This window comes from Trichechus manatus, unplaced genomic scaffold (genome assembly GCF_000243295.1).
Source record: "Trichechus manatus latirostris isolate Lorelei unplaced genomic scaffold, TriManLat1.0 scaffold00109, whole genome shotgun sequence".
NCBI classification, from domain to species: Eukaryota; Metazoa; Chordata; class Mammalia; order Sirenia; family Trichechidae; genus Trichechus; species Trichechus manatus.
This window is the reverse complement of record NW_004444045.1, coordinates 8,869,408-8,895,446: the sequence shown is the minus strand read 5'-3', so window position 1 is coordinate 8,895,446 and position 26,039 is coordinate 8,869,408. Positions and strand designations below refer to the sequence as shown.

Here is a 26,039-nt window from a genome sequence, read left to right as displayed (position 1 = left end):
ACCGCCCCCGACCCCCGGCCCAGGACCGCCCTCCCCCGGTCTGCACCGCCCCTGCCCCAGGACCGCCCCCGCGTCTTCGTCGCACCCGCGGGCACGTCATCGCGGCGTCGGAGGGACGTGGGGACCGGATGGGGAAGGCGGCGGCGGTGGCCTTGGGGGCCGAAGTTGGCGTGCGGCTCGCCCTGTTCGCGACCTTCCTGTAAGCGATTTGCGGATCGGGCCCTAGGGCGCTGGCACCCTCCGGCAGACGGGCGTGTTGCCGCCCCGCGAAGACGCCCGCAGTCAGGTCCCGCCGCCGCGCCCGGCGTCGAACAGCGTCCGCCTCCCCCACCCCCGTCCGCGCCCCCGCGGGGAAACCTGGGGATCCCGGGACGAGATGGGGCTTTCAGTCCGGAGGAAAGCAGCCCTCGGGCCCGGAGAGAAAGCAAGCCGACGTGCTCTGCACCTTTTTGTTTCCCTTTAGGGTGACGGAGCTGCTGGCTCCCTTCCACAGGCTTATCCAGCCGGAGGAAATGTGGCTTTACCGGAATCCGTATGTGGAAGCGGACTATTTCCCTACCAAGCCCATGTTTGTGCGTGGTGAAGTATCCCTTCCTGCTGACCCTTAACGTTTGTTCTGTGCCCAAGGAAGGGGAGGTGGTCGTTGTGGCTCCAAAATGATCTTTGTAGTGGACTTACTGCTCCTTTTCTTGGTTTTGTTTCCAAAGCGTTTAAGATCCTAATGTCCAAATGTCTGAAATCCACATTTAGAGAGCAAGATGTCAGATTCTTTTTTTGCTCAAGAGACATTGTCTCCTGTTAGTTCTGCTCTTTAGGACAGCTTGAGGTAACTGGTCATTTTGAATAATGGGTGACGGTGTTATTTACCTGGTGGAACTGACTGACGCTCAGTCACCCCTTGGATGCACTACAGACACCGAGGACCCCTACTTACAGGGAACTGTTAGGGCTGATACTGAACTCTGCTATGTCACCTCTGTCCCTCTTCCCTGTAAGAGCTGCTTTAACAACTCGTTTTCTTTTACCTTTAATATATTCTGGTTCAGGTCATTGCATTTCTCTCTCCTCTGTCACTGATCCTCCTGGCCAAATGTCTCAAGAAGGCAGACACAGCAGACAGCAGACAAGCCTGCTTGGGTAAGAGCCAACTCCTTCTGCCTGGAGTTTTCCTATATTCTTAGTAGTTGTGTGGAGGCCACTGAATTCTGCATTCCTAAAGTAATTATGAAGGCAGTGGTGCTTCCGTGGGAGAATTCTCACCTTCCAAGTGGGAGACCTGGGTTCAGTTGCGGGCCAGTGCACTTCAAGTGCAGCCACCACCTGTCAGTGGAGGCTTCCGTCCTGCTACAATGAACCAGTTTCATCGAAGCTTCCCGACTAAGACAGACTAGGAAGAAAGTTCTAGTGATCTACTGAAAATCAGCCAATGAAAATCCTATGGATCACAACGGTCCGATCCCACTGTGCATGGGGTTGCCATGAGTCAGTGGTTGTCATGAGTTGGGGACCAGCTCAATAGCAGCTAACAACCCCTCCCTTTGCACCCCCTTGTTGCCCTGTGAGACAGAAAAATAGTAACAGTAAGTTTCTTTGCCTTCCAGCTGCCAGCCTTGCCCTGGCTCTGAACGGTGTCTTCACCAACACAATAAAACTGATAGTGGGGAGGTAAGGATTAGCCACCCCTGTATCTGCCTCAGCCTCTTCAGAAGAGAACAGTTAATGGCTCTCCATCACATGGATTTCTCCTTTATTCTCAGTCTAATCTTTCTCATCCAACACTTCCTCCTTTCCCTCTACCCGAGTCCTGCAGGTGGCACCTGTGCTCTTTGCCTGGAACAGCATTTCCCATGGACAACCACAGCAGACTCTGTCCTCATAAGCACCCCTTGAAGCTGTAGTGTTATTCACTGTCCACCCTCAAAAATAATCGTGTGCTAGACTGGTGCTTTATTCTCCCTCCTCTAATTTAAATGTTAATCTGGAAATAATGTTTTCTAGAGTGTGTGACTATCCTAGTGCAGCTCCATTATTTGTCTGGGATACTGTCTGACAGGATTGTTATGTCTGATAAAACTGAAAGCTCATTTTTGGAGTTGTAAACAATCTGTGTCACACCATGCTTATTTCCTCCAGGCCACGCCCAGATTTCTTCTACCGCTGCTTCCCTGATGGGCAAGCCCATCCTGACCTGATGTGCACAGGGGACAAGGATGTGGTGAACGAGGGCCGCAAGAGCTTTCCTAGTGGACATTCGTCCTGTATGAACAGCATATCAATTCTATGTCCACCCTTATGTTTGGATCATTGACTTTAACCTAGGAAGCTTGTGTAGATGGGAACATCTGTCTACTCTTGTTACTTGTACCTAGAAATTGGAGGACCCCCCCCCACTTCTTTAATGACCCTAAGATTTTACAAGTCTGAGCCTCAGTTAGGGTAAATATTCAAGGACAGAGGAGGTACTTTACCTTCATGAGGCCTGCACATTTTATTATTAGTTTTTTATTTGTATAAATCCTACAATATTATAGTAGTCATAAAAATACTAAACCAAAACCAAACCCATTGCCATCGAGTCGATTCTGACTTGTAGTGATCCTACAGGACAGAGGAGAACTGCCCCATAGGGTTTCCAAGGAGCGGCTGGTGGATTTGAACTGTCAACCTTTTGGGTAGCAGCCAACCACTTAACCACTGCACCACTGGGCTCCATAAAATTACTAACCTTTACTGAAGAATTACTATGTGCCAGGTGCTTTGAAAAGCTAAAATGACTCATGTGATCTCACACCAGACCACTGTGATTTTTATTACTCCCATTTATAGATGAGAGAACTAAAGCATGGAGAAGTTAAGTAACCTGCCCAAAGCCATATTGCTAGTATTCTGAGAAGTATTTTCAGGTAAAATATTAACTTTGGGACACGAAGTCCTTCATTTTTCCTTCTCCCTCATAATCAATGATCCACGGCAAACGTACAAAAAAAGGGAAAACGTGTCCTGTCCCTGACTCCTATGTAGAGACAAGTGAGGTAGCTTCCTTTAAAAGACACAGACTTACAGGTTTTCCCTGTTTTAGTTGCATTTGCTGGCCTGGCCTTTGCTTCCTTCTACCTGGCAGGGAAGCTACACTGCTTCACACCACAAGGCCGTGGGAAATCCTGGAGGTTCTGTGCCTTCCTGTCACCTCTACTTTTCGCAGCTGTGATTGCACTGTCCCGTACCTGCGACTACAAGCATCATTGGCAAGGTAAGAAAGGATTCGTGCCACAGAAGCTTCCCTGTGTTTCGCCCACCTCTTTATCTGCAGCGCCGGGCAGAGGAGGTTCTGTACTAAGAGTATGCGTTGTATCTATGCGGATGAGAAAGCACTCTGTCACCTTTTAGAGAGACTACCAGGGAGGGGCTTCCTCGTTTTTCCATTACTTTGAAGCCTCATAAATGCAGAACAAACTCCATCTAACAAGAAGTTTTTAAAAACAAATCTCAAAGCTGAACTTACTCTTTTAGAATAAAAATCAAGTTCAGTGTCATGAGATTTTTGTTCAGAAACAGACGTAAAATTCAAGAAAACAAAAAACTGTAATTAAAACAAAGAAATTTAAATTGAGTGATACAGTAAAACATCCAAGATAGACTATTTTCAAAAGAAAACCTACAGTTCCCTAACAGTTAACAGTATTGCCCAGAGGCCCTCAGGAGCCCTGTTTTAAAGAATAACCTAATGTTTTGCAAACTGAGGCAACTCTTGTACAGTTTATTCTTTCCTCTTGAACTCTAAATGGTGAAAAAGGGTTGATTAATAGCATCAGATGAACCTTTGTTATTCTTCTGAATTAAATTCTAGTTTAGTGTACTCTAAACAAGACTTCTTAACTAAAAATGTGTTTTGACCCTGTGGGTCCAAGTTACTGAGCTGAGGGCTGGGGACCATGGCCTCGGGGAACGTCTAGCTCAATTGGTATAACATAGTTAATAAAGAAAATGTTCTACATCCTCCTTTGGTGAGTAGCGTCTGGGGTCTTAAAAGCTTGTGAGCAGCTGTCTAAGATACTCCACTGATCCCACCCCGTCTGGAGCAAGGGAGAATGAAGAAAACCAAAGACACTAGGGAAAGATTAGTCCAAAGGACTAATGGACCACAACTACCACAGCCTTCATCAGACTAAGTCCAGTACAACTAGATAGTGCCTGGCTACCACTACCAACTGCTCTGACTGGGATCATGATAGAGGGTCCTAGACAGAACTGAAGAAAATGTAGAACAAAATGCAAACTCACAAAAAAAAAAAAAAGACCAGAGTTAACTGGTCTGACAAAGACTGGAGAAGCCCCGAGAGTATGGCCCCCAGACACCTTTTAACTCAGTACTGAAGTCACTCCTGAGGTTCACCCTTCAGCCAAAGATTAGACAGGCCCATAAAACAATAATACACATAGTTCAATGATATACGAGACTAAATGGGCACACCACCCCAGGAGCAAGGACAAAAAGGCAGGTGGGGACAGGAAAGCTGGACAAATGGAAATGGGGAACCCAAGGTCAAGAAAGGGAGACCAGACAAGTTGTGGGGTTGGCAGCCAATGTCACAAAAGAGTATGTGTATTAACTGTTTAATGAGAAACTAATTTGCTCTGTACACTTTCACCTAAAGCACAGTAAAACAAAGATTCATAAGAGCAAAAAAAACAAGTGTTTTGATTTGATATTTAGAGAACTGGCAACCCGATAATGATAATCTTGTAACTATATGATAAAACTAAGCATAAAGAAACCATAAACCTGGAATTTAGGGTTTTTGTAGCCCTAATAAGTAGAGTAACCTGGAGGGCCAAGTCTTCTGTACTATGTGGTGTTTAGCTAACTGTAGGAGTCTAAGTCTAATAGGATTAAGAGAAGACTTTCTCCCTTCTCCCTTCAGATGTCCTAGCTGGATCCATGATTGGCCTGACTTTTGCCTACGTCTGCTACAGGCAGTATTATCCTCCACTGACGGATGCAGAATGCCATAAACCGTTTCAGGACAAACTCGTACTTCCCACTGTACAGAAGAAGCCTGGTGATCCCTATCATTTTGATGTTTAGAAATTGGATTTACACCCGTGGAGACTAGGTGAACCAGCCCCTCCTGAATGGACCACGCACAAGGCCGAATTTCTGGCCTTTTTACCTCTGAAGAGGTGAAGCAAGGACTTGCGCCATGCTGCGTTCTGCCGCCACGTGATTCTGCAGTTTTCTCCTGCTTACATGGATCCACTGTGAGGAGTCAAGGGCCTTTTCCAGACTGTGCCCCACACATTTGGGTAAAAACGTTCTTTCTAGAGTCCTCTACAAGCTTATGAATATGATCCAGATTCGAATCCCCACGTCTACAATGTTTTGACACTTAATTTAAATGCTGTTCTTGGAAGGATCTTGTTACAAAGAAGACTTTACACAGCCCCACTTTATCCTTGAAGCTAGAATGAAACTTAATATCAAAACTTAATTTCCACTTCCCATAGCCCAAAATCTTAAAATCTAGGACATGAACAACTAAATTCCCTTCTCTGGTGAGAATTTCATCAAGCCTTTAATACGAGAATGTCCAGTTTTGGCTGATTTATCACTATTACACATAGCTGATCTCAGTCCAGCCAGATATTGCCGTCCATTTTGAATACTGTGGGCATAAACAATCTTGTGCTGCTAAGTGAACATAATGAAAAGGAAGAAAACGATCAGGAGTGTGGTTTCCGAACTAAAAACTGATACCTCTTTCTACCTCACCTCATTTGTCCTTAAACTGTGGCCATGAGCTGCTTTCCCAGCAGTCATCACTGAAGATCTGCCCAAACGCACCAATCTGCCAACTGGCTAAGGCAGGAAGGAAAAAATGACACTTATCTGGGGGACAGATGAACCTTATTCTGTCCCCTTTTCACAACAGGCTATAAGGAGCAGTTGTGGGTTCTCGTCAGACCTGCTGGTATAGGATCTACACCTGCCATTTTATTGTGATCATACTTTAAATATGACCTTGTCTTACGTATTTTTTTCTATATTTTCAGTGCATCTTTTCCTTCAGTAAGGTCAATATTCAAATAAAATGTGAATGTGCTTTTTCTCGTATGTAAAATACCACTTCTTAGGGGGTGGGGAACACTTTGAAAGTACAACACTAGCTTCCCCATCTGACTGACAGAAGCAATTCAATTGTGTTGTCTGTAGTAGTGACTGATGTTTATAAACACGGAAGGATTCTCCGTGTTCACCTCATAATTGTCATGCTTTAAATTCTCAACTATAGCTGCTTATGACAATGAAAACACCAGTCAAGGGAAAAGAACTTAAATACAAGTTCTTTGCCTAAAAGTTTTATTTTTATACTTGTTTTAGTAATATATAGGGGAAGAGAAAATGGTTATTGTGTCAGTTTTCTTTATGATAGATAAAGCCAGGTAAAAGCAGGCAACTGGTCAATATAGTTTTATTGAAGTATTTACTGAAGTTTTAAATATAATCATGTAAAAAACAAACATTTCAAAAGTGCAAAATATTAGAAACCTAATCAGTGCTATTAATCTTTCCATGCAAACAATCTCTTGCTGAAGTAAGCAATACTAATTCAGCAGCTGGGACTATGTACAATATAATGCTGTACCAGAGTTTACAATTAGGTTTGGTCAGAGATTGCACATGAAACAACTGAAATAGTGCAAATAATCTACAACTAAATAAAAGATTTTAAGCTTATGACCCCATAATAATACCACAGGTGTCTGGACGAGATATAAAGCTCTTTTACCATTACCCAGCCCTCACCACCATCAGTACAAACAGTGGTTTACCCAGCTCTCCCGGGCCATGCTCTCCATCTTTGGTTGCAGGGACTCACTCTTGCTTGTCCTTTGGTTTACTCTTAACTAGTACCTATTCTAATATGAAGAGGAAATTTAAATTTGAAGACAGCAATGTGTAAAAAGCTTTCTCTTTAATATATAGTGAATGCTACTTAATTCTCAGTAACCCTTACTTGAAACTCGGGGTTTACTTAACATGGAAAATATAATATTCCAAAAATGTGAAACATCTTCGTGGCTGAGTCAGCATTAGTCTATAAGCAGATGGATGAGGAAAGGCCAGGCTCTGACTATAACCTCTCCTTCACCATCTCCAGCGTGACACTAATTAACCTTCCCTTTCATCTCCAGAAAGGGATAAAGACCACTGTTGCCTGCCTGAGGGGCAGCTCAAGTGAATAATAAATGCCAGTCCTTTGGATACCATGATACATTTACAAAAAAAAAATTTATTAAAAAACAAAATGCAGCTTGTCTACCTATGCTACTCTCTAAAGCGGGGCCTGTGGAAATCTGAGAGGAAGTATAAAGGACCATCATAAGGAGAACTGCAAAGACAATGACTACCTTTGACCACAATGACTACCTCTGACCAACGCAGAAGAAAACAACTACTGCAAAGTGGTGAGCAGATGCCTTGGAAAAAATTAGCCTACAATCACCTGTTGTCTGTAAGGTAAGCCTCACTTTGCGTGTTCCAGACTCAGCTGGCACTGATTCTGCAATTCCTAGGACCCTATAGGCACAGGTTTTTCTTACAGAATAAGTTGAATTAAACATTTCCCCCTGCCAAACCTATCTGCTATGCCAAGTGCCTTTTAAATAAGCATTCTGGGCTGTGGGTACTTAAGAAGGCAATGATGTTTACAGAATGTTTTTAAAGAGCACAAAATATACCGCCATTGCCCAAGTGGACCTGGCCAGTGACTTATACAAGTTTTCTTTCACTATAAAGGCACCGTTAAAAGATTTTATTTATAACCTAACCATCCATCAACGCTGTGTTATTTCAGATTTGTCAGCTCTTACAACTTTACCTGAAACATAAGAATAGAAGCTATTATCAAATAACTTAAGTCAGACTTCATCTTGAGTCTCCCAATTTGAAGTATGATATAAAAGGCCTAGGATACATAACATCTTTGCTTTATAGAGATGTATCTAGTGTGAACTAAATCACCCACTTTAGACTCTTATAGCAGCTCAGACAGCGTAAAAACAATGAATAGCATCAGTGATTTCTAGCAATAATAAGCCTGTCAGTCATCTGTAGAGAGGAAACAATACCCTTTTAAAGCTACACTCTGTAGTCTTCATCCAGTACACATAGGAAAGAAAAGTTGGTTCAAAAAAAAAAAAAAACTACCTGCCTGACAAAACCTTTCCTATATCCACTTAGACTTGGTCTTCAAGTGCAGACAAGAGATGAGTATATCCCAAAATGCCTTCTAAATCTCAAGAATCTGCTTTCAAAACTACAAGATTTTCTAAAGATAAGCAATTATTTCCTAGAAAAATTTCTACCTGACGAAAAATAAATCAAACCCAAAACAGACTTTATACCATCTCAAGTAATAAAGCGTGGCACCTATATACTATCATTAAGGAATTAAAGCTGCAAACCACCCCCCCGCCATGAAGAATGGCAAGTTTGTTAAACAAAACGAGTAATGGGGTCTTCCCTTTGCTTTTCATCTCACTTCCAAAAAGGAAGATTATCTTCCAAAGACCCCAGTGGTGAGTAAGTGGCAGGCAACATGCAGGATATGGATGCGGCTCAGGAGAGGAAAGCTGCAGCAATAACAGGTGGGTTTTCTGGGGAAGGCTCCCTCAACGCCCCATCTAGGGAAGAGAGTGGGAAAAGAGGTCGGCATGCGCTCACGATGGAAGGCAGGCAGAGAAAATGCCACAGGCTGGCACACAGACTCTAGTTACACATCCAAAAGGCTGAACAGTTTAAATCACTGAATGGGCTGTCCGTGATTTAAATTATAGCTGTTATCATGGAAACTCTTAGATGATCACAGCTTTTAAGATTCTGAGTTTAGATCCTAAAAACGACAGGTGTTATGGGACAAAATCACTAACACAACAGACATACACCAGTCTTCCCCTGAGGGAGCTCTTGTGCTTTTTCCCCATGAATTTTAACCAGAGTCCTTCTAAAAATGAGCAGTAACCTACATGTTGGTGACAGATAACAGAAAAGTATATTTATAAAGAACTTGAGGCTCCCTAGCTTCTTACAACATGTTAGGAATGTCGAGGACTATCCTAGATACGTGACAATTAAAAACTTACATTAAGCAGCCACAGATGGGTCATTTTTACTGTAAAGGCTGATCAAGGAAGATACCCTGGGTTTGGTAGATTTCTTTGAGGACCAGCAATACTGTATCTTCAGACTCCCTGTAATGGGAAAAAAATAAGGTTGAGAAAAAAGGGAACTAACATTTGTCCTAGCTGCTTTACATACATCATTTCACTTAATCCACACAACCACCCTGCATGTTCATTTTTTACTACTGCAAAAAAAGCAGTCAGGGTGATGTTGGTAGTGGTCTGGAGGGTGACCTCCTGGCAAAGAACTCTAGTACTATGCCCAGTAATATGAAAAGCTAGTGGTCGAGGACCAAGAATTGTTTTTTCCATAGAGCTCATTCTTGGGGCAAGTGGGAAGAGACATCTGATTGGTCATTGTAATCTTTAAAATGTTGCTCTTTTTTTCTGAAAAGGTAATCCAATCATGTGGTTCAAAACTCAAAAGGTTTAAAAGGGTATAATAATGAAGTTCCCCTCCCACCTCTGTTCCTCACCACCAGTTCCCATCTTCTGACAACCAGTGTTACCAATTTCTCATTCATCTTCCAAAACTTATTCTGTGCATGAACAATTACATCCAGTTCATAACGAATTGTGATTACAAAAAAGTAATGTTCATGAAGGACTGCCTTAAGGATATATGGCTCAAACAATCCTCTAGATCTGTTGTTCTACATTTTTGGAGTCACAGATCCTTTTGAGAATCTAATGAGACCGATAGATTTCTCCCCGGAAAAGATCACATATGCATATATGCCCAAAATTATAAATAGAATTTCACCGGATTCATAGACTTCCCCTGTCCCTCACAAACTCTATATACAGACCCCCAGGTTAAGAAACTCCTGTGCTAACCAGGGGGAATTAGCTCTACCAGATATTAAAACATATCAAATCTTTAATAATTAAAATGGTGTGATCTCGGCATATAAATAGGTCAATAGAAAAGTACAGGAAGTTCAGAAATAGTCCCAAATACACATAGCCATTTAATATATGATAAAGTTAGAATCTCAAATCAATGAATAGTGTTGCGACAACTGGATAGCCACGTGGAAAAAAATAAATTGGATCAACTCATACCTTACATTAGGATAAATGTGAAGTGAATCAAGGACTGACATGTAAAAATGAAATGATAAAATATTAGAATAAACTATGGTACAGATTTTTTGGGAGAGTAAAGAAGATCTTACAAAGTATGATACAAATTACAGAAGCCAAAAGGAAAGATTAACAAATCTGACTACATAAAAATCAAAAATTTTCTATACCAAAACCAGTATAGGCAATATCAAAACACAAACAAACTGGGGAAAAGGTATTTGCAGCATATATCACAGATTTATAAGAAAAGGACCAACATTTCAAAATAAAAAGGTGTAAAGGGTATAAATAACTCCCAGAAGAGGAAATAAAAACGGCCCTTTTCTATGCCAGGATACCCAACCTTATTCACAGTAGGAAGAACTCAGTTTAAAACTATAGTAGGCATGACATGCGCACTGAAAACTACAAAACGCCGCTGAGAGAAAGGGAAGAAGACCTAATACACTGAGAGAGAACTCGTTCATGCATCGGAAGACTCGATATTACAAAGATGGCGATTCTCCCCAAAGTGATCTATAGATAAAATGTAATCAAAATGAAAATCCCGGCAAGCTTCTTTGAAGAAACTGACAAACCGATTCTAAAACATTTATGGAAATGCAAATAATACATTTGGCTACAATAGCCAAGATAACCCTGACTAAGAACAAAGTTGGAGAGCTCACGCTGCCTGATTTCAAGAGTTAGTATCAAGTTACAGTGATCAAGATAGTGTTTTACTGGCATAAAGACAAACAGACCAATGGAACAGAACAGACAGTGCAGAAATAGATACACATACATATGGTCAATTGATTAAGGCAATTCAATGGTTTCTATATTTGGATAAACTTTTCAACAAATGGTGCTAGAACAAATGGTGCAAAACCACAGGAGGCCCTAGGTGGTGCAGTTAGGCACTCAACTATTAGTCTAAAGATTAGCAGTTTGAAACCAGCCACACGCACCTTGGGAGACAGGCCCAGGGATCTGCTTCTGAAAGGTCACAGTCTTAAACCCCACGGAGCAGCTCTACTCCGCACACATGGTGTAGCCACAGGTTGAAACGGATTCCAACGTCAAGTATCAACAACAATAATGCGAAACAACGCACTTCAATCCTGACCTCATACCATATTCAAAAGTTAACTGAGTATAAACTTTCACCAAAAATTCAATAAAATATTATTTAAAAAAAAAAATTAACTGAATTGAAATGGGTCACAGACCTAAATGTAAGCGCTAAAATGATAAAACTTCTAGAGCACAGGAAAAATCATAATGATTTTGGATTTGTTAAAGATTCCGTCAAAATAGCACAAATCAATAAATTAGACTTCATTGAAATCAAAAACTTTTGCTCTTCAAAACACTCTACTAGGAAAATGAAAAACCAAGCAAGCTACATTCTGGGAGAAAACATCTGAGAAGGACTTATAACTAGAATATACAAAGCACTCCCACAACTGAGTAATTAAGAAGACAGTCCAACATTTTAAATGAGCATACGATTTGAACAGACAAGTCACCCAAGAACATATACAGATGGTAAATAAACACATGAAAATATACTCCACATCATTAGTCATTAGGGAAATTCAAATTTAAACCAGAGTGAGACACCATTATGACCTATCTAGAATGGTGAGAGGGCAAGACTAACCACGCCAAGTGCTGGCGAGGATGCAGAACAACTGAACCCTCACGCGCTGCTGATGGGAATGTAAAGTGCTGGTGGGAAACGAGTTTGGCAGTTTCTTACATATAAAGATACACTTACCAGACAACACCCAGTCATTCCGCTCCTAGGTATTTATTTACCCAAGAGAAATTAAAGAATATGTCCATACAAAGACCTGTCAAGAAATGTTCACAGCAGCTTTGTTTGTAATAGCCGAAAACTGAAAACAACCCAAATATCCATCAAGAGGTGAATGGCTACACAAATTGTGGTAAGTCCATACGACGGAATCCTACTTAGCAATATTAAAGAACAAACCCTTGATACATGCCAAAATATGGAAGAATCTCAAAATAATTATACTGAGTGAAAGAAGCCAGAAAATAAAGAGTACATACTGTGTGATTCCATTTATATGAAAGTCATATGCAAACCTAACCTACATTTGACAGAAGCAGATCAGTGGTACCCTGGAGACAAGGAGGATAAGGGAGGAGGAAAGGAGGGGCGGACTACGAAAGGGCAAAAGGAAACTACTGAAATGACAGATTTCACATATGTACATCTGTGATTGTGGTGATGATTTCATAGGTGAATACAGGTCAAAACTCAAATTGTACATTTTAAATAATATATGCAGTTGAATGTATACCAATTATGCTTCAAAAAAGCTTTACATATTAAAAAAAAACTACAGTGAGGGACCATTTTTCACTCAACAAACTGGCAGATTTAAAAACTTATTACAACTGTGTTGGAAAAGCTGTGAGGAAACAGACTCCATGTTGTTGACAGGAGTGTAAAAAGGTACAATCTCTATTTGGCAATATCTATCAAATATTATAAATGCATATAACCTTTGTGCCAGCAATTCCAATTCTAAGTATCCACCTTACAGATAAACTCATGAATGGGTGAAATGACATGAACAAGGTACATAAAGAGTAAAAGGATAGAGGCCTAAATGTCCATCAGTAGAGGACTATTAAATACATTTTGGTACACCCACACAGTGCAATAGCATGTGGCTAAAAGGAAATAAGGAAACTCCTGATATACAGTGGAGCCTTAGTGGCGCAGTGGTTAAGAGCTCGGCTGCTAACCAAAAGGTCGGCAGTTCTAATCTACCAGCTGTTCTTTGGAAAACCTTATGGGACAGTTCTACTCTGTCCTATAGTTTTGCTGTGAGGTGGAACTGACTCAACGGCAAACGGTTTGGTTTTGGGTGATATACAATAGGTAACAAAAACTCCAATATATACTGATAGAAAAAGTAAGGCACAGAGCAATGCCTATAATACTATTTATATTTTTTTACAGGGGGAAATAACATATTCACACATACTCACACATGTATTATGTATGTATAAAATGTATCTCTGGAAGGATATTTTAGGAAGTACATATTAGCCACATATGAGGGAGCTAGGTGGCAGGGAACAAGGTAGAAGAGAGACTTTTCATTATCTTTGAATTCTAAACCATATGAATGTACTTCCTGCTCAGAAATTTTAAAAGAACCTTTTTTCAGATATTTTATCAGGTCAGATCAACAGAGATCATTCCTGGACAGCATTATTTTGGGCCCTTAGAAGACTGCTTTTACTGAATTGTATTTTGATTTTTTGTCATAACCTCTATGATATTTATTATATAGAGATGACACTGATTACATCAGATAATAATGCTTTTATCAGAATTCAGTAGAAAAATCTTTCTTAGTCTCAGTACCAGGAAAACACACACACACGTGATTATCCTGAGAAGTCCTTTGTTTCCCCTCTTTGCTTTGCCTATTAGAAAGCTCAAATGAATACATGGCCCACCTCTGCAGGACCCTAAAGCACGCATTTTTTACACATTTACCTTATCCCTGAAACCAAAAACCTGTTGCCATTGAGTTGATTCCAACTCATAGTGACCCTAGAGGACAGAGCAGAACTGCCCTGTAGGGTTTCCAAGGAGTGGCAGGTGGATTTGAACTGCTGACCTTTTTTGGTTAGCAGCCATGCTCTTAGCCACTGCGCCACCAGGGCTCCACCTTATCCCAGACTCATCTTACTTTCCTGGCTTTACTATCCTTTACTTCAATTTCTTCAGTGATTAAGTTGTATTCAGTTATACTGTATGAATTTCAATAAGCACTATTAATCCATTCTACAATCCAAAGGGTAATTAATTATATTTAATAAAAATTAATTCTGCTCTAGCTGTTGTAAATGCCTTCAATATTAATTTAACAATGGTTTTCTTAAAATTCTGTTAGCAATAGGAAAGTATCTGTTCCAGTTCATTCAAATGCACACATCCTGTCGCATCAATGGCCAAAAGGGCATACTTTTAAGACTAAGCTAACTGAACTCATAGTTGCTGGTATCATTAGCCCCATGTTCTAACCAACTGCAACTAAGAACTACAATGTGTTTAAATGAGATTTCTTTAAATGCCCACATGACTGTGCTATTTTGTAACTTTCTAAATGAGAAATCATTCTAGTCCCCAAAAAGTGTATATTGGCCTATCCTCCCTTCTCCAAATCTATCAAACACCTGTGAAATAGTGAGACAAAAAAACAGAAACAAAAGCAAGAACTACCACTTACCAGTAGCAGAGATGGCTTTGTAAAGCAAATAAATATTCATTAAAACTCTCAATGGGTTTCTCCTGTAGCACATAGTCAATGCGCTGGCCTCCGTTCAGCATTCCCACATTGATGGGTGGAACTTCTTCTTGAACTGCCTCAGAGGTCTCGTCTGTGTTAACATCTAGACATGGAGGAACCATGGTTAAGAATCTAAAAGCTTGTAGCCTTCCATGGTCGTCCTGTTAGAAGCCCTGGTGGTAAAGTGGTTAACAGGTCAGCTGCCAACCAAAAGGTTGGCAGTTCGAATCCACCAGCCGCTCCTTGGAAACCTTATGGGGCAGTTCTACTCTGTCCTACAGGGTTGCTACGAGTCAGAATCGACTCAATGGCAGTGGGTTCTCTTCGTCCTTCTCTCAATCCCTTTAAAGCTCCTCAGGTCATACTGGTTTTGTGCCCTCTTTTCTTTTTGCTCATCTCATTACCTGTGCCTCTGACAGCTAATTCATTTGACTTTGAGTTTATAAACTAGAATGCAAGCAGGAATAGAGCTCTGTCAGCATTTAGAAACTAAAGCAAAAGAATGCAATATTAACTGTCCAATTAAGAGACAGTATCCCAGCTTGTCCTCAGCCAGGGAACTGAAACGACTTATGACTCATGAAGGTACAGGCTTTCCCCTTGTTGAAGCAAAGGCTTCACAGAGTAAGCTCTTCACCTCCACAGTTCCCAAGTGGGGAATATTTCAAAGCCTAGGTATCAGATGCTTAATTTCTCTTACCATTCTTCCTCACAAATACTGCTTTTCCATAATTTATGGCTATTAGATGACAGAAAAGGCTGGCAGAGCTAAAGACCCATCAAGAAAAAACCCACTGCCGTCGAGTCGATTCCAACTCATAGCAACCCTACAGGACAGAGTAGAACTGCCCCATAGGGTTTCCAAGGAGTGCCTGGCAGATTCGAACTGCCAACCTTTTGGTTAGCAGCCGAAGCTCCGAACCACTATGCCACCAAGGTTTCCAAAGACCTATTGGGACCGATAAAATAGGTCCTATACAATAAGAAGGGGGAGATAAGAAGGCTCTGGGAGAATAAGAACTCCACACCATGAAGTCCTTATCCAGCCTGATGCAGGAAATCAATGTGTACAGTGTCACTGACCACTGGGCTTCTCTGAACTTGATTCCAGCTCAGCTTCAGTTTCTTCTGCAGTTTCTGAAGCTTGTAAGGCAGGGTGTGGAACTCTGGTGAAAGACTTCCAGGCCATCCGCAGGGAGCCTAGCAAGTTGTTCTTCAGGTCCATACTCATCCGGGTCAAGCCCTCTCTCAGTTCTGAAACACATGTGAGTAAAGAACATTAAATGGCTTACAAAGAGTTGAGGGCCCAACACAGCTGAACAGAACGAGTAAGGTCGTTAGTCTGCATTGGCCAGAAGGTGTAGAATTACCAAGTTCTGTGGTTAGACTTACCTAAGTGCATCCGCTTCCTGCCTTTATGATGTGGGATCAGCATTGGCTCAAATTCCACTCCTGGGACCACCATCGGTTCAATCCTATAGGCCACAGGATCAAACTGCATAGGAAAAATAACAGCTACATTTACCGCTGCTGAAGAAAGATAGCCAATCTGGGAAACTGTATACCTTAAAGCAAGAGTAACCATAAGTTCATTAGAAAAAGGTACAGATGTTCTGCCACAATACTTCCAGATCAATAGTAGCGTAAGTTGTCTCATTACTACAGAATAGTATAGAAAAAAGGCAAGACAACACAACAGAAAATTATATGCTCTTTACCAAGATGCCAGAATATTTAGGTAAAACCACAACAGCTGTACAATGCTTACAGGGTGATAAATATTGAAGAAACCTTTGCACGTTGGAAATCTGTAGTTGGGATCAATTCTTTTTAGTCCACGGACAGTAAGGAACATCCCAATGGGAGATCCAAAGGCAAAAAATATTTCTGGTTTATAGATAAGCCGGGGGTACTTTACAGATACCTGAAATGAGGAAATAAAAGTATCTGTCATTAATAACACAAGTCACACCAGTTCCTGCCATACCAAGGAAAAGCATAAAACGACCAAAGAGAATTAGCATTGTTACCTGGCCGATGCCAACGTCCAGAAAAGTATCGTTTCTAGTACCATCAGTACTACTGCAGAACTCAGATTCTTTGGGGATGTTAGACACACTCGGCCCTGAAGCTGATTGTGGGGTTGGTCTATTCATGCCCTAAAGAATAAAAAATAGTTCTCTGGAGCTGCTATGTAGTAAACACAGCTAAAGGATTATATATTCTTCTATTGGTTTGAAAAGATGCTTGAGAAAGTGTTGAAATGGTAGCCAATAAATCTAGGGAGAGTCCCTTAGAGAACAAGATAAAGCTGATGACCATAACAGTTGCCTTAAATTATAAATTGACATCCCTACAGACTCTGAGATGTAAAAGTTTCACACAGCTAGTTGGGCAGCAGTTGAAACTTTACGCAACCATCACGAGAGAAAACAATAGCAGGGCATCGTGGGAAGGAATGTTGAGGACTGCTGTGCCTCTCTAATCAAGGCAAGTCTCTATGCGTACAGAAAAAGATGCAAATATTGGGCCAAGAATGGAAGTCTTAAAAGAACTGAGCCACCTGCTAAAAAGTTGGCTATAGAAAGGCACTCAATGGCCAAGAAAAAGAAAAACTGAATGGTAGATATACTGATACATGCTATAACATGGATGAACCTTGAAAACATTAGGCTAAGTAAAGAAGCCAGTTACACAAGACACATATTACATGATTCCATTTATAAGAAATGTCCAGAATAGGCAATCCACAGAGGCAGAAAGTGGATTAATGGTTGCCATGGAAGTGGGGAGAGAGAACTGACTGCTAATGGGTATGGAGTTTTTTTTGGGATGATGGAAATGTTCTGGAATAAGATAGTGGTAATGGTTTCACGGAGTTCCTGGATGGTGCAAACTGTTAACACACTTGGCTGCTAACCAAAAGGTTGGAGGTTCAAGTCCACCCAGAAGCATCTTGGGAAAAAGTCCTGGCAATCTATTTCCAAAAAATCTGCCACTGAAAAGTCTATGGAGCACAGTTCTACTCTGACACACATGTGGGCGCCACGAGTTGCCATCGACTTGATGGGAGCTGGTTTACTGGCTGATGGTTACACAACTCTGAATATACTAAAAACCACTGAATTATGTACTTCAAAAGGGTAAATTTGTAGTATGTATATTATATCCTAGTAAACATATTTTTATTTTATTTGGAAAAAAACTGAGTGGTAGGAGGAGTCCAGAAAAGATAAGACTTCTGATACTAGTAATATTTTTAAGGATATGGATAAAGAAACTGTGCCTAATTTCTAAAAAGAGAATGAAAGACCAACTAATAAAATTGCTTACCTCCTAAGAGTATGTACCCCACAAAGCATGAGGATACACCATGCACGTTAAAGAACTGTTTGGTTCAACAAACCATATTAGGCACATACCGTTGAAGTTTTTTTAATACTAAAATAGTTCAATATCTTCTTTCTTGGTCCTAAAGGGATTCCCATTTCCTGAAGATCTTTGTCTGTACATAAAGCCTAGGCAAAGAAAATCAAATATCATTCTTATTTCTAATGTTCTTTGCTTTATATTGCTCTGGCTTCCTAGTGATGCAATATCATTAACAAACTTTGAGAAGGAAAGACTATTTTATTCATAAAAGAGCCTAAAGACGAATAAAAAGTACCAATACCACAGTATCAATGCTATAGTAATAGATAACAAGTTATTGCAAAAAAAGAAAAACCCTAGAGAAGTATGTATATAATAACGACTTCATGACAGAAAACGCTTCTTGATCCCCATCCTCACCTAACAGCTGTAATCTTCCTGAGAAACACTACAGACACAAGCAGTGAGAACATAATAGTAAACAAAGGATGGAGCAGACTAACAATAAAGATCTCAGCTTAAGTGTCACTCACTTTGTTAGACAAGTTAGTTCATCCTACTATACATTCTGACATCTCTGTGTACTTTTCCTACTTAGGACTTATCACAACTGTAATTAGTTGTTCGTGTGATTATCTGAGTCTTCCCCACTAAACTACAAACACCAAATCTGTTTCATTCACTGCTCTATCTCCGAAACTTGGTACGGTATGCCTAACCATAGTAAGCAATTACTAAATATTTTTCAAATAAATGAATGTATCACAAACCAGAAAAAAGCACAACAAAATTAAGTGGCAGACAAACAAATATCAACAGTCGAGCTCTTGAAAGTATAATAAAGTAAGAGCTGGAATAAGTAATGGTCATTTATAGGATGTTTTTGCTCTCATGTTCTCTCTGAGGTGAGCTGTTTAGTCTTTGCCCTATCGTTGTATGTATATTGATATTATTCATTCTGAACTCTGAACTCCCACAAAGCAAAGATCACTTTCTATAATAAAAAAGCATAAGTAATGCTAAAGAACGTTATCAATGATAGCAAAGTATTTATGACTCAAAAGCTACTGGAGCAGGCTCTTAGTAAGTAGTACAATGAAGAAAAGCAGTACAATACTGAAATGATATAAAGTTTTTAAAAAAGATTATTTTTACCAGAGCTGCTTTATCTACTTTCTCCTCCTCAAAGATATTAAAGAATTCAGAGAGCTGGAGTTTCTTCAAATCTTCCTCTAGTGTTGGTGTGTCTCCTTGATCCATAACAATATTTAGCGACGCCTAAAAATTAAATTGTAAAGCTCACATTTTCTAAATTCATCTAGATTTTCCTTGATTATTTAATTAAATACTCTTTTGTGACAAAGAAATATATTACACAAGGTTTCCACACAGAGGTGTATCTTAACTTTAAAAACAAATTGTAATTTATACAAAATAGAAATTGAAAGGTGAGTGAATGATCTAAGTTTCTGCAACTTCAGCTGAAACTTACTATGTTTTTAAATAAATGAAAGAGTGAATGAATGATTACCAGAGTATTCTTCATCACCATCATTAACGGACATTTACTGAGCTCTTATTAGGAAAACAGAGCCTATGCCATAAAACAGTCTTAGCTAAAGCCCCTGCCGTGGGGAAGAACTCATGGTTCACCAGGAAAAATAGGACGTTTACATAAAAAGAGAAAAAACACAAGATCGTATACGCTAAGTGCCAAATAAGTAATATAGACGATAGGGTTGATAGGATTTTGTTTACTAACAGATATGTTTACACATCAAGTCCCCCCACTGCTTTAAAATAGAATTTCTAGAAATCAGGTCAATTTGCATCCAATTCGTTCTGTATTTCCTCATATGCAAACTCCTTTTTAGTCTAACAATTCTATAATTCTAATAATAAGCCAGTAGTACATATTTATAATAGAAAATAAGATACCTATTATTATTTTAGAATGTGGCAATATTTGTAGAAGCATATTACTATCTTGCTTCTATCATCCAAGAAAGACAGGAGTAATATAAGTCTGTTAAAATTAAAGCAAATGTAAATTTAATGTCATGGTATAAGACTAAATTCAGCTAAAAACAACAAATTAGTCTAACATCTAAAAACTAAGGAATACTACAAGAGAACCTATCTGAACATCTAAATTACCTTTTCACTGTCAATATCCCCCAAAGAATCTTTCTGATTTGTTAGGATATCAAACAATATAAGCGAACCTATAAGTAAAATAGAAGAAAGAAGGAACAATTTCTAAACATTAGCACTAAATGGCTGTCTTTTACACAAAAGAAAAGTAATAAGCCAATAACCAACGTAAACAAATCTTCAAAGCAAGGGGTCTTTCTTTTGTTCCAACCCACCACCCTTCCAACCCCTTCCAAATTCTTTATACCGAACACTTCCAGACCTCTGAATCTGATACTGAATTGAAAAAAAAAAAATTGTGCCTCAAAAACAGGTGTCCTGAAAATATGATAGTCTTCTCTGCACACAGAGAATTCATTTGTTACCTAAACTATGACCAGCAATGGATACACCCCCTTTGAAATCAGGGTTCCTCTGCAGAAAAAGTGTGTATATTCGGTTCATTTCAGAAGCAACTGTGTCCACAATAGTCTGACAGTAGGTGGGGCTATTGTAGAAGAAGACATCCAGAATTGTGTCATTGGTGAAATGTCTAAGGCGGTTAATGCTGGGCAGGGTTATTCGCTGCAGATCTCTGAAAAAAGGAAAGATATTTTAAGCAGAAAACCTAAATATATTCCACAGCCATCTCTGAGTTATTATCTAGCTTAGCCTTCAAGTTTAGACTTAGGCATTTAAAAATATAAATGACAACTATCAACTTACAGAAAATGCAGAGGACAGAGGGACATGCTTAACACCAATGGGATGTGATCAGCAAAACTCAGTGCGAGAAATAGGGAACAGAAGGTGAAGAAGGGGAGAGTGTTGACACGTCATGGGGTTGGCAACCAATGTCACAAAACAATATGTGTATTAATTGTTTGAGAAACTAATTTGCACTGTAAACCTTCAACTAAAGCACCATTAAAAAAAAAGAAGAAAAAGAAAAAATTCAGCATGAGCAACTTTACAAGACAAACAACCCAGTTTCTTCAATACATAAATTGCAAGAAAATAGAAGAGATGGAGAGGTAACCGAGACATTAAAAGACTTAAAAGACACATCAGCTAATCAGAATTTATGGGCTTTATTTGGACCCCATTTAAGCAATACATATGTGTGTACATCTGTGTGTGTGTGTATATATATATCATGACATTTATTAGACAACTGGAAATGTGAACAATGACTGGATATTGATGATATTTAGAATTATTTTAAGTGTGATAATGGTGTTATGGTTATATATTTTTTAAAGTTCTCATCTTTAAGATGTATAAACTAAAACATTTATAGATGAAACTATATGATGTTTAAGAGTTGATTCAAAAATAATATTGAGAGAGAGGTATAAAGCTACGGATGAAGCAGAACTGGCAATGGGTTGAGGCTTGTTGGGGCTGGGTAATGGGTACATGAAGATATATATATATACATACATGTATATATGTAAAGTAGTTTCTGTATCTTAAAGATTATATATACACACACATACATACACACATTTTTGTATATGTTCAAAATTCTCCATAATAAAAAGTTTAAACAAAAAAAGACACGAGGCTTTTCCTAAAACTCTCAGCATTAAGGTTTTTTTTAATCACAAGACAAATAATAAAGAAATCAAGTTTCCACTCTCAATACAGAATTTCAGAAAGCAGAAAAGTAAGAATGCCACACAAAACAAAATGAGATAAATAGACACACAAGCCCAGGGGTCAGGACGAGAAGGCAGGAGGGGATAGGAAAGCTGGTAATGAGGAACCCAAGGTTGAGAAGGGGAGAGTGTTGACATGTCGTGGGGCTGGCAACCAATGTCACAAAACAACATGTGTACTAATTGTTTAATGAGAAACTAATTTGCTCTGTAAACCTTCATCTAAAGTACAATAAAAAATTTAAAAAAGACAAGAAAAGAGAATGACAGATGCCAAAAGCAAACAGAACTCATATTTGGCAAAGGAAGACCAGGTTGACATAGTCTAAATCAACTTCTAATTAAAGCTTTTTCCTGGAAAGATTCCTGAATGACTCAACAGCTTCTGTGGTTTAAAGAGAGCTATGTGGCCTTAGTAAACTCTTAGCATCAGCTCAATGGTGAAAGAACACTGACTCCTTACCTAATGCCTTAGTCATCTAGTGCTGCTATAACAGAAATACCACAAGTGGGTGGCTTTAACAAACAGAAATTTATTTTCTCACAATTTAGGAGGCAGGGTGCCAGTTCTAGGGGAAGGCTTTCTCTGTTGGCTATGGGGGAAGGTCCTTGTCTCTTCAGCTTGTTTCCTGGTTCCTTGGAGCTGTCCATGTGGCTTGGAATCAATCTTCCCCCATCTCTGCGTGTTCATTTGCTTGTCTGCCATTGCTGTTAGGTGCCATTGAGTCAGTTCCAACTCATAGTGACTCTACGTACAATAGACAGAAACACTGCCTAGTCCTGTGCCATCCTCACAAACGTTACGTTTAAGCCCGCTGTTGCAGCCACTGTGTCAATCCATCTTGTTGAGGGTCCTCCTCTTTTTTGCTGACCCTCTACTTTACCAAGCATGATGTCCTTCTCCAGAGACTGGTCCCTCCTGATAATATGTCCAAAGTACGAGAGAAGTCTCACCATCCTTGCTTCTAAGTAGCACTCTGGCTGTACTTCTTCCAAGACAGATTTGTTCATTCTTCTGGCAGTCCATGGTATATTCAATATTCTTTGCCAACATAATGCAAAGGCATCAATTCTTCTTCAGTCTTCCTTATTCATTATGCAGCTTTTGCCTGCATATAAGGTGACTGAAAATATCATGGCTTGGGTCAGGCACACCTTAGTCCTCAAAGTGACATTTTTGCTTTTTAACACTTTAAAGAGGTCTTTTGCAGCAGATGTATCCAATGCAATACATTCTGTGATTTCTTGATTTCCATAATCTCTTTTATATCACAAGAGACCGACACAAGACATACCCTACACTAATCCTGCCTTGTTAGCACAACAAAGACAACCCATTCCCAAATGGGCTTATACCCACAGGCACAGAGGTTAGGATTTACAACACGTATTTTTGGGGGATACAATTCAATCCATAACACTTAGTAAAAGCAATGCCACAGTGGAGCACTTGGTACACGGAAGATGCTCAAGTCACAGACTATCAAGAACTGACAGAAACAGAATCAGGAAGTCCATTTCCAGGATCAGCGTGGCAACAATGCTAACTAATTCCTTTATTCTTCCAGAGAAGCAATTTCTCTTCTTCTTCTATCCTAGAGCTATATTATGAACACATCTCTTCTCTCTGGAGAGTCCATAGCTGGATTTCCTTGATATACGGTAAGCTTCTCTGTTATTAGCATAAAACAAAACTACTGGGCTTGTAACTTAGAAAGCCATCACTTTAAAGTTATTACACTAATCAGACCTCAAGTTATAAGTCCTAATAATTTAATGTTGGGGGATTTCCTTCCTGTTTTCCTTAATTTGGACATGTATTATTTAATATGATCACAAAAAGAACAACAAAATACTTTGGACATCTTGAGGTATGGTTGGCTTTTGACATCTGAAGATGGAAATGCTTATACAATACGGGAAGAAAGCAATGAATGGCTTTAATGCTAAAGAAATAATGAAGCTGCAATAATAGATACTAATGAGCCAGGAAGACATACTAGAGGAAGATACACACAGCTCTTTACTCCTAACCAGGCCCATTAAAGCAAAGAATTGATTAGCATTTAATAATGTATCTCTAAGAAGACACAGAAGCACAAAAAGCTTTTTGTTGAACAAAATTTTAAATATACAGTCAGCTAAACCAGAAATGTCCCTAAGCAAATTATTATTAACAAAAAACATATTACAATGACAGCTAACAATTTAAAGGTATAAGGGATTACTTACACATCAACACCAGTAGAATGCAAAGGACTGTGCCAGTTGACTGGAAGAAACTCTACCCTCCCCATCTGCTGATTTTCCTGGGCTTTCTTAAAATGGGTCCGGAGCAGGTTCAAGGAGACATTGCGAAAATCATTAACTAGAAAAGAAAATTAATGGTGGAAACAATGAATTGGCAGAATTAGGATCAAACAACTCATGTAATTTTACTCTAACTATATTTCCATAGAATACAATGACTTGAGTCAAAAATATAAAGTGCTATTCAAGAACAATTATCAGTGCGTATAGGACATGTTTCTCTAATATAGAACTTGATTTTACCATACAAAACATTTCATCAAAAGAAAAGTTAACTTCAAAACTTCTACTGTATCATGCGAACTTTGATTAAAAAAGAAAAAAAAAACATGACTACCTGTCAGTCAGCCTTGCAATCAAGTTCCTGTCGTTAACTCTCTGGTTGATATAAGCAACCATCATCCAATATTTTAGATTAAAACGCACGCACGCACGCACGCACGCACGCACGCACACACGCACTGCTGTTTGAAACGCATATCCCGTCAATCTTAACCTTCCAGAATACAATTCTAATTTAGGCTTAGGACCATTATCCAACAGGATAAGACTTTCTAACTTGGACAGCCAGACTTTGAATACTATGAAGTTTCAGAGCACACTACCTTTCAAAATCAAGTTATACTAATGACTTAAATCTTCCAATTAGAATATCAAGAGGTTTACTACAGTGTGAATGATAAAAATGATTGAAGCTTCTGTTATGCATTTAAACTACATCATACTTACGGTTCCCTTTATAGTTGAAGTGGTGAGAAACACAACCATCACCTCATAAAAAATTTTATATGGATTAAGGGCTTTTCACTCAGGAATTATAAGTTAAGAGTATAAACCAAGCTTTAGGAGTTTACTTTAGGTCTAAGCTGGGAAGCTTTACTACCGTGCCACCTGTCTTTAGCTCTCCAAATCTTATTATGCAGCTAAGACAACAGACCAAAAATAACACTTAATCGCAGCTCACAGGAGCACTGCCTAATATTCAATCTAATCTTATATGCTTTACAAACCTACCACACTGTACAATGCTTCGAAAGCGGAGATCACAAGCTGGTCCAATCCCATGGACGACAAAAACCAAGTGATCTATTTGCAAAGGTTCCCCTATAAATGAAATTAAAAAGAAAAATTACTCTCTATAATTGGTCATGAATTCTAAAATCAAACATTATAACTGAGTTATAAATATGGGTGTTAAGAATTGAATTATGCCCCCAAAACTATGTGTTGTAATTCCTAACCTCTATGCCTATCGTTATAATCCCATTTTGGAATGGGTGTCTTTGTTACGTTAACGAGCATGATTAGCATAGGGTGTATCATGAGTCAATCTCTTTAGAGATATAAAAGAGAGTAACCGAGCAAGCTAAAAGAAGAGATGGGGGAAGAAAGATGCCAAGCCACATGAAGATGGCCCAGGAGCAGAGCTCAGAAGAGACAGGGACCTTCTTCCAGAGGCTACAGAGAGAGAAAGCCTTCACCTACAGCCACAGCCCTGAATTCAGATTTACAGTCTCCTAAACTGTGAGAAAATAAATTTGTTTGTTAAAGCCACCCATTTGTGGTATTTCTGTTACAGTAGCACTAGATAAATAAGACAATGGGCAGGTTAAAAAATTAAACATAATTTAAAGAACATAAAATAGTCCTATATTTAACTACTTAGTATTAATACAGTGATTTTACTTAGTTTCTAATTTATCTTAAAATAAATCTGTGAAAAAAGTGTTTCTTTTTTTTAAACTTTTACTTTGAAATAATTTTTAATTTATAGAAAAGTTGAAAGACTGGTACAGAAATACACATGCAGTCTTTACACACACTGAATTTTTTAACATGGCCGTATTTGCTCTATTATTCTCTCCACATATCTCTGTGTTGCATACACACAAACACATTTATTTTTCTGAACCATTTGGGAACAGACTGCATACATCCTGTCTCTTTACTCATTCAACACTTAACA

The 26,039-nt window shown here is 39.2% G+C and overlaps 2 protein-coding genes across 3 annotated transcripts in view; one reads left to right on the top strand and one right to left on the bottom strand.

Moving 5' to 3' along the window:
- Positions 1-101: 101 nt before the first annotated feature.
- Positions 102-5,823, top strand: PLPP5 (phospholipid phosphatase 5). 2 transcript variants are annotated; one of them, XM_004383403.3, is made up of 7 exons: positions 102-199; positions 464-572; positions 1,047-1,137; positions 1,602-1,665; positions 2,134-2,258; positions 3,080-3,250; positions 4,923-5,823. In XM_004383403.3, exons 1-7 carry the CDS (start codon positions 129-131, stop codon positions 5,084-5,086), a joined length of 795 nt encoding a protein of 264 aa, XP_004383460.1. In that variant the 5' UTR covers positions 102-128; the 3' UTR covers positions 5,087-5,823. The 2 variants fall into 2 exon arrangements, with proteins under 2 accessions (XP_004383460.1, XP_023593623.1); XM_023737855.1 differs by lacking the exon at positions 102-199 and adding an exon at positions 217-286.
- Positions 5,824-5,949: 126 nt separating this feature from the next.
- The window catches only part of DDHD2 (DDHD domain containing 2), a 33,767-nt gene continuing 13,677 nt past the window's right edge, over positions 5,950-26,039 (bottom strand). Inside the window, 12 exon segments of the mRNA XM_004383402.2 lie at positions 5,950-9,252; positions 14,538-14,700; positions 15,681-15,851; positions 15,990-16,092; positions 16,366-16,521; positions 16,628-16,756; positions 18,020-18,115; positions 19,125-19,247; positions 20,127-20,194; positions 20,489-20,697; positions 23,996-24,131; positions 25,088-25,177. Coding sequence (XP_004383459.1) covers positions 9,171-9,252; positions 14,538-14,700; positions 15,681-15,851; positions 15,990-16,092; positions 16,366-16,521; positions 16,628-16,756; positions 18,020-18,115; positions 19,125-19,247; positions 20,127-20,194; positions 20,489-20,697; positions 23,996-24,131; positions 25,088-25,177 — 1,526 coding nt within the window. The 3' untranslated portion in view covers positions 5,950-9,170.

Bases quoted from the DNA above. Each gene is read 5' to 3' on its own strand.
- PLPP5 (XM_004383403.3), top strand. From the start codon at position 129: ATGGGGAAGGCGGCGGCGGTGGCCTTGGGGGCCGAAGTTGGCGTGCGG. The intron at 200-463 runs GTAAGCGATTTG...GTTTCCCTTTAG, and splicing joins GCCCTGTTCGCGACCTTCCT to GGTGACGGAGCTGCTGGCTC. The intron at 3,251-4,922 runs GTAAGAAAGGAT...TTCTCCCTTCAG, and splicing joins CTACAAGCATCATTGGCAAG to ATGTCCTAGCTGGATCCATG.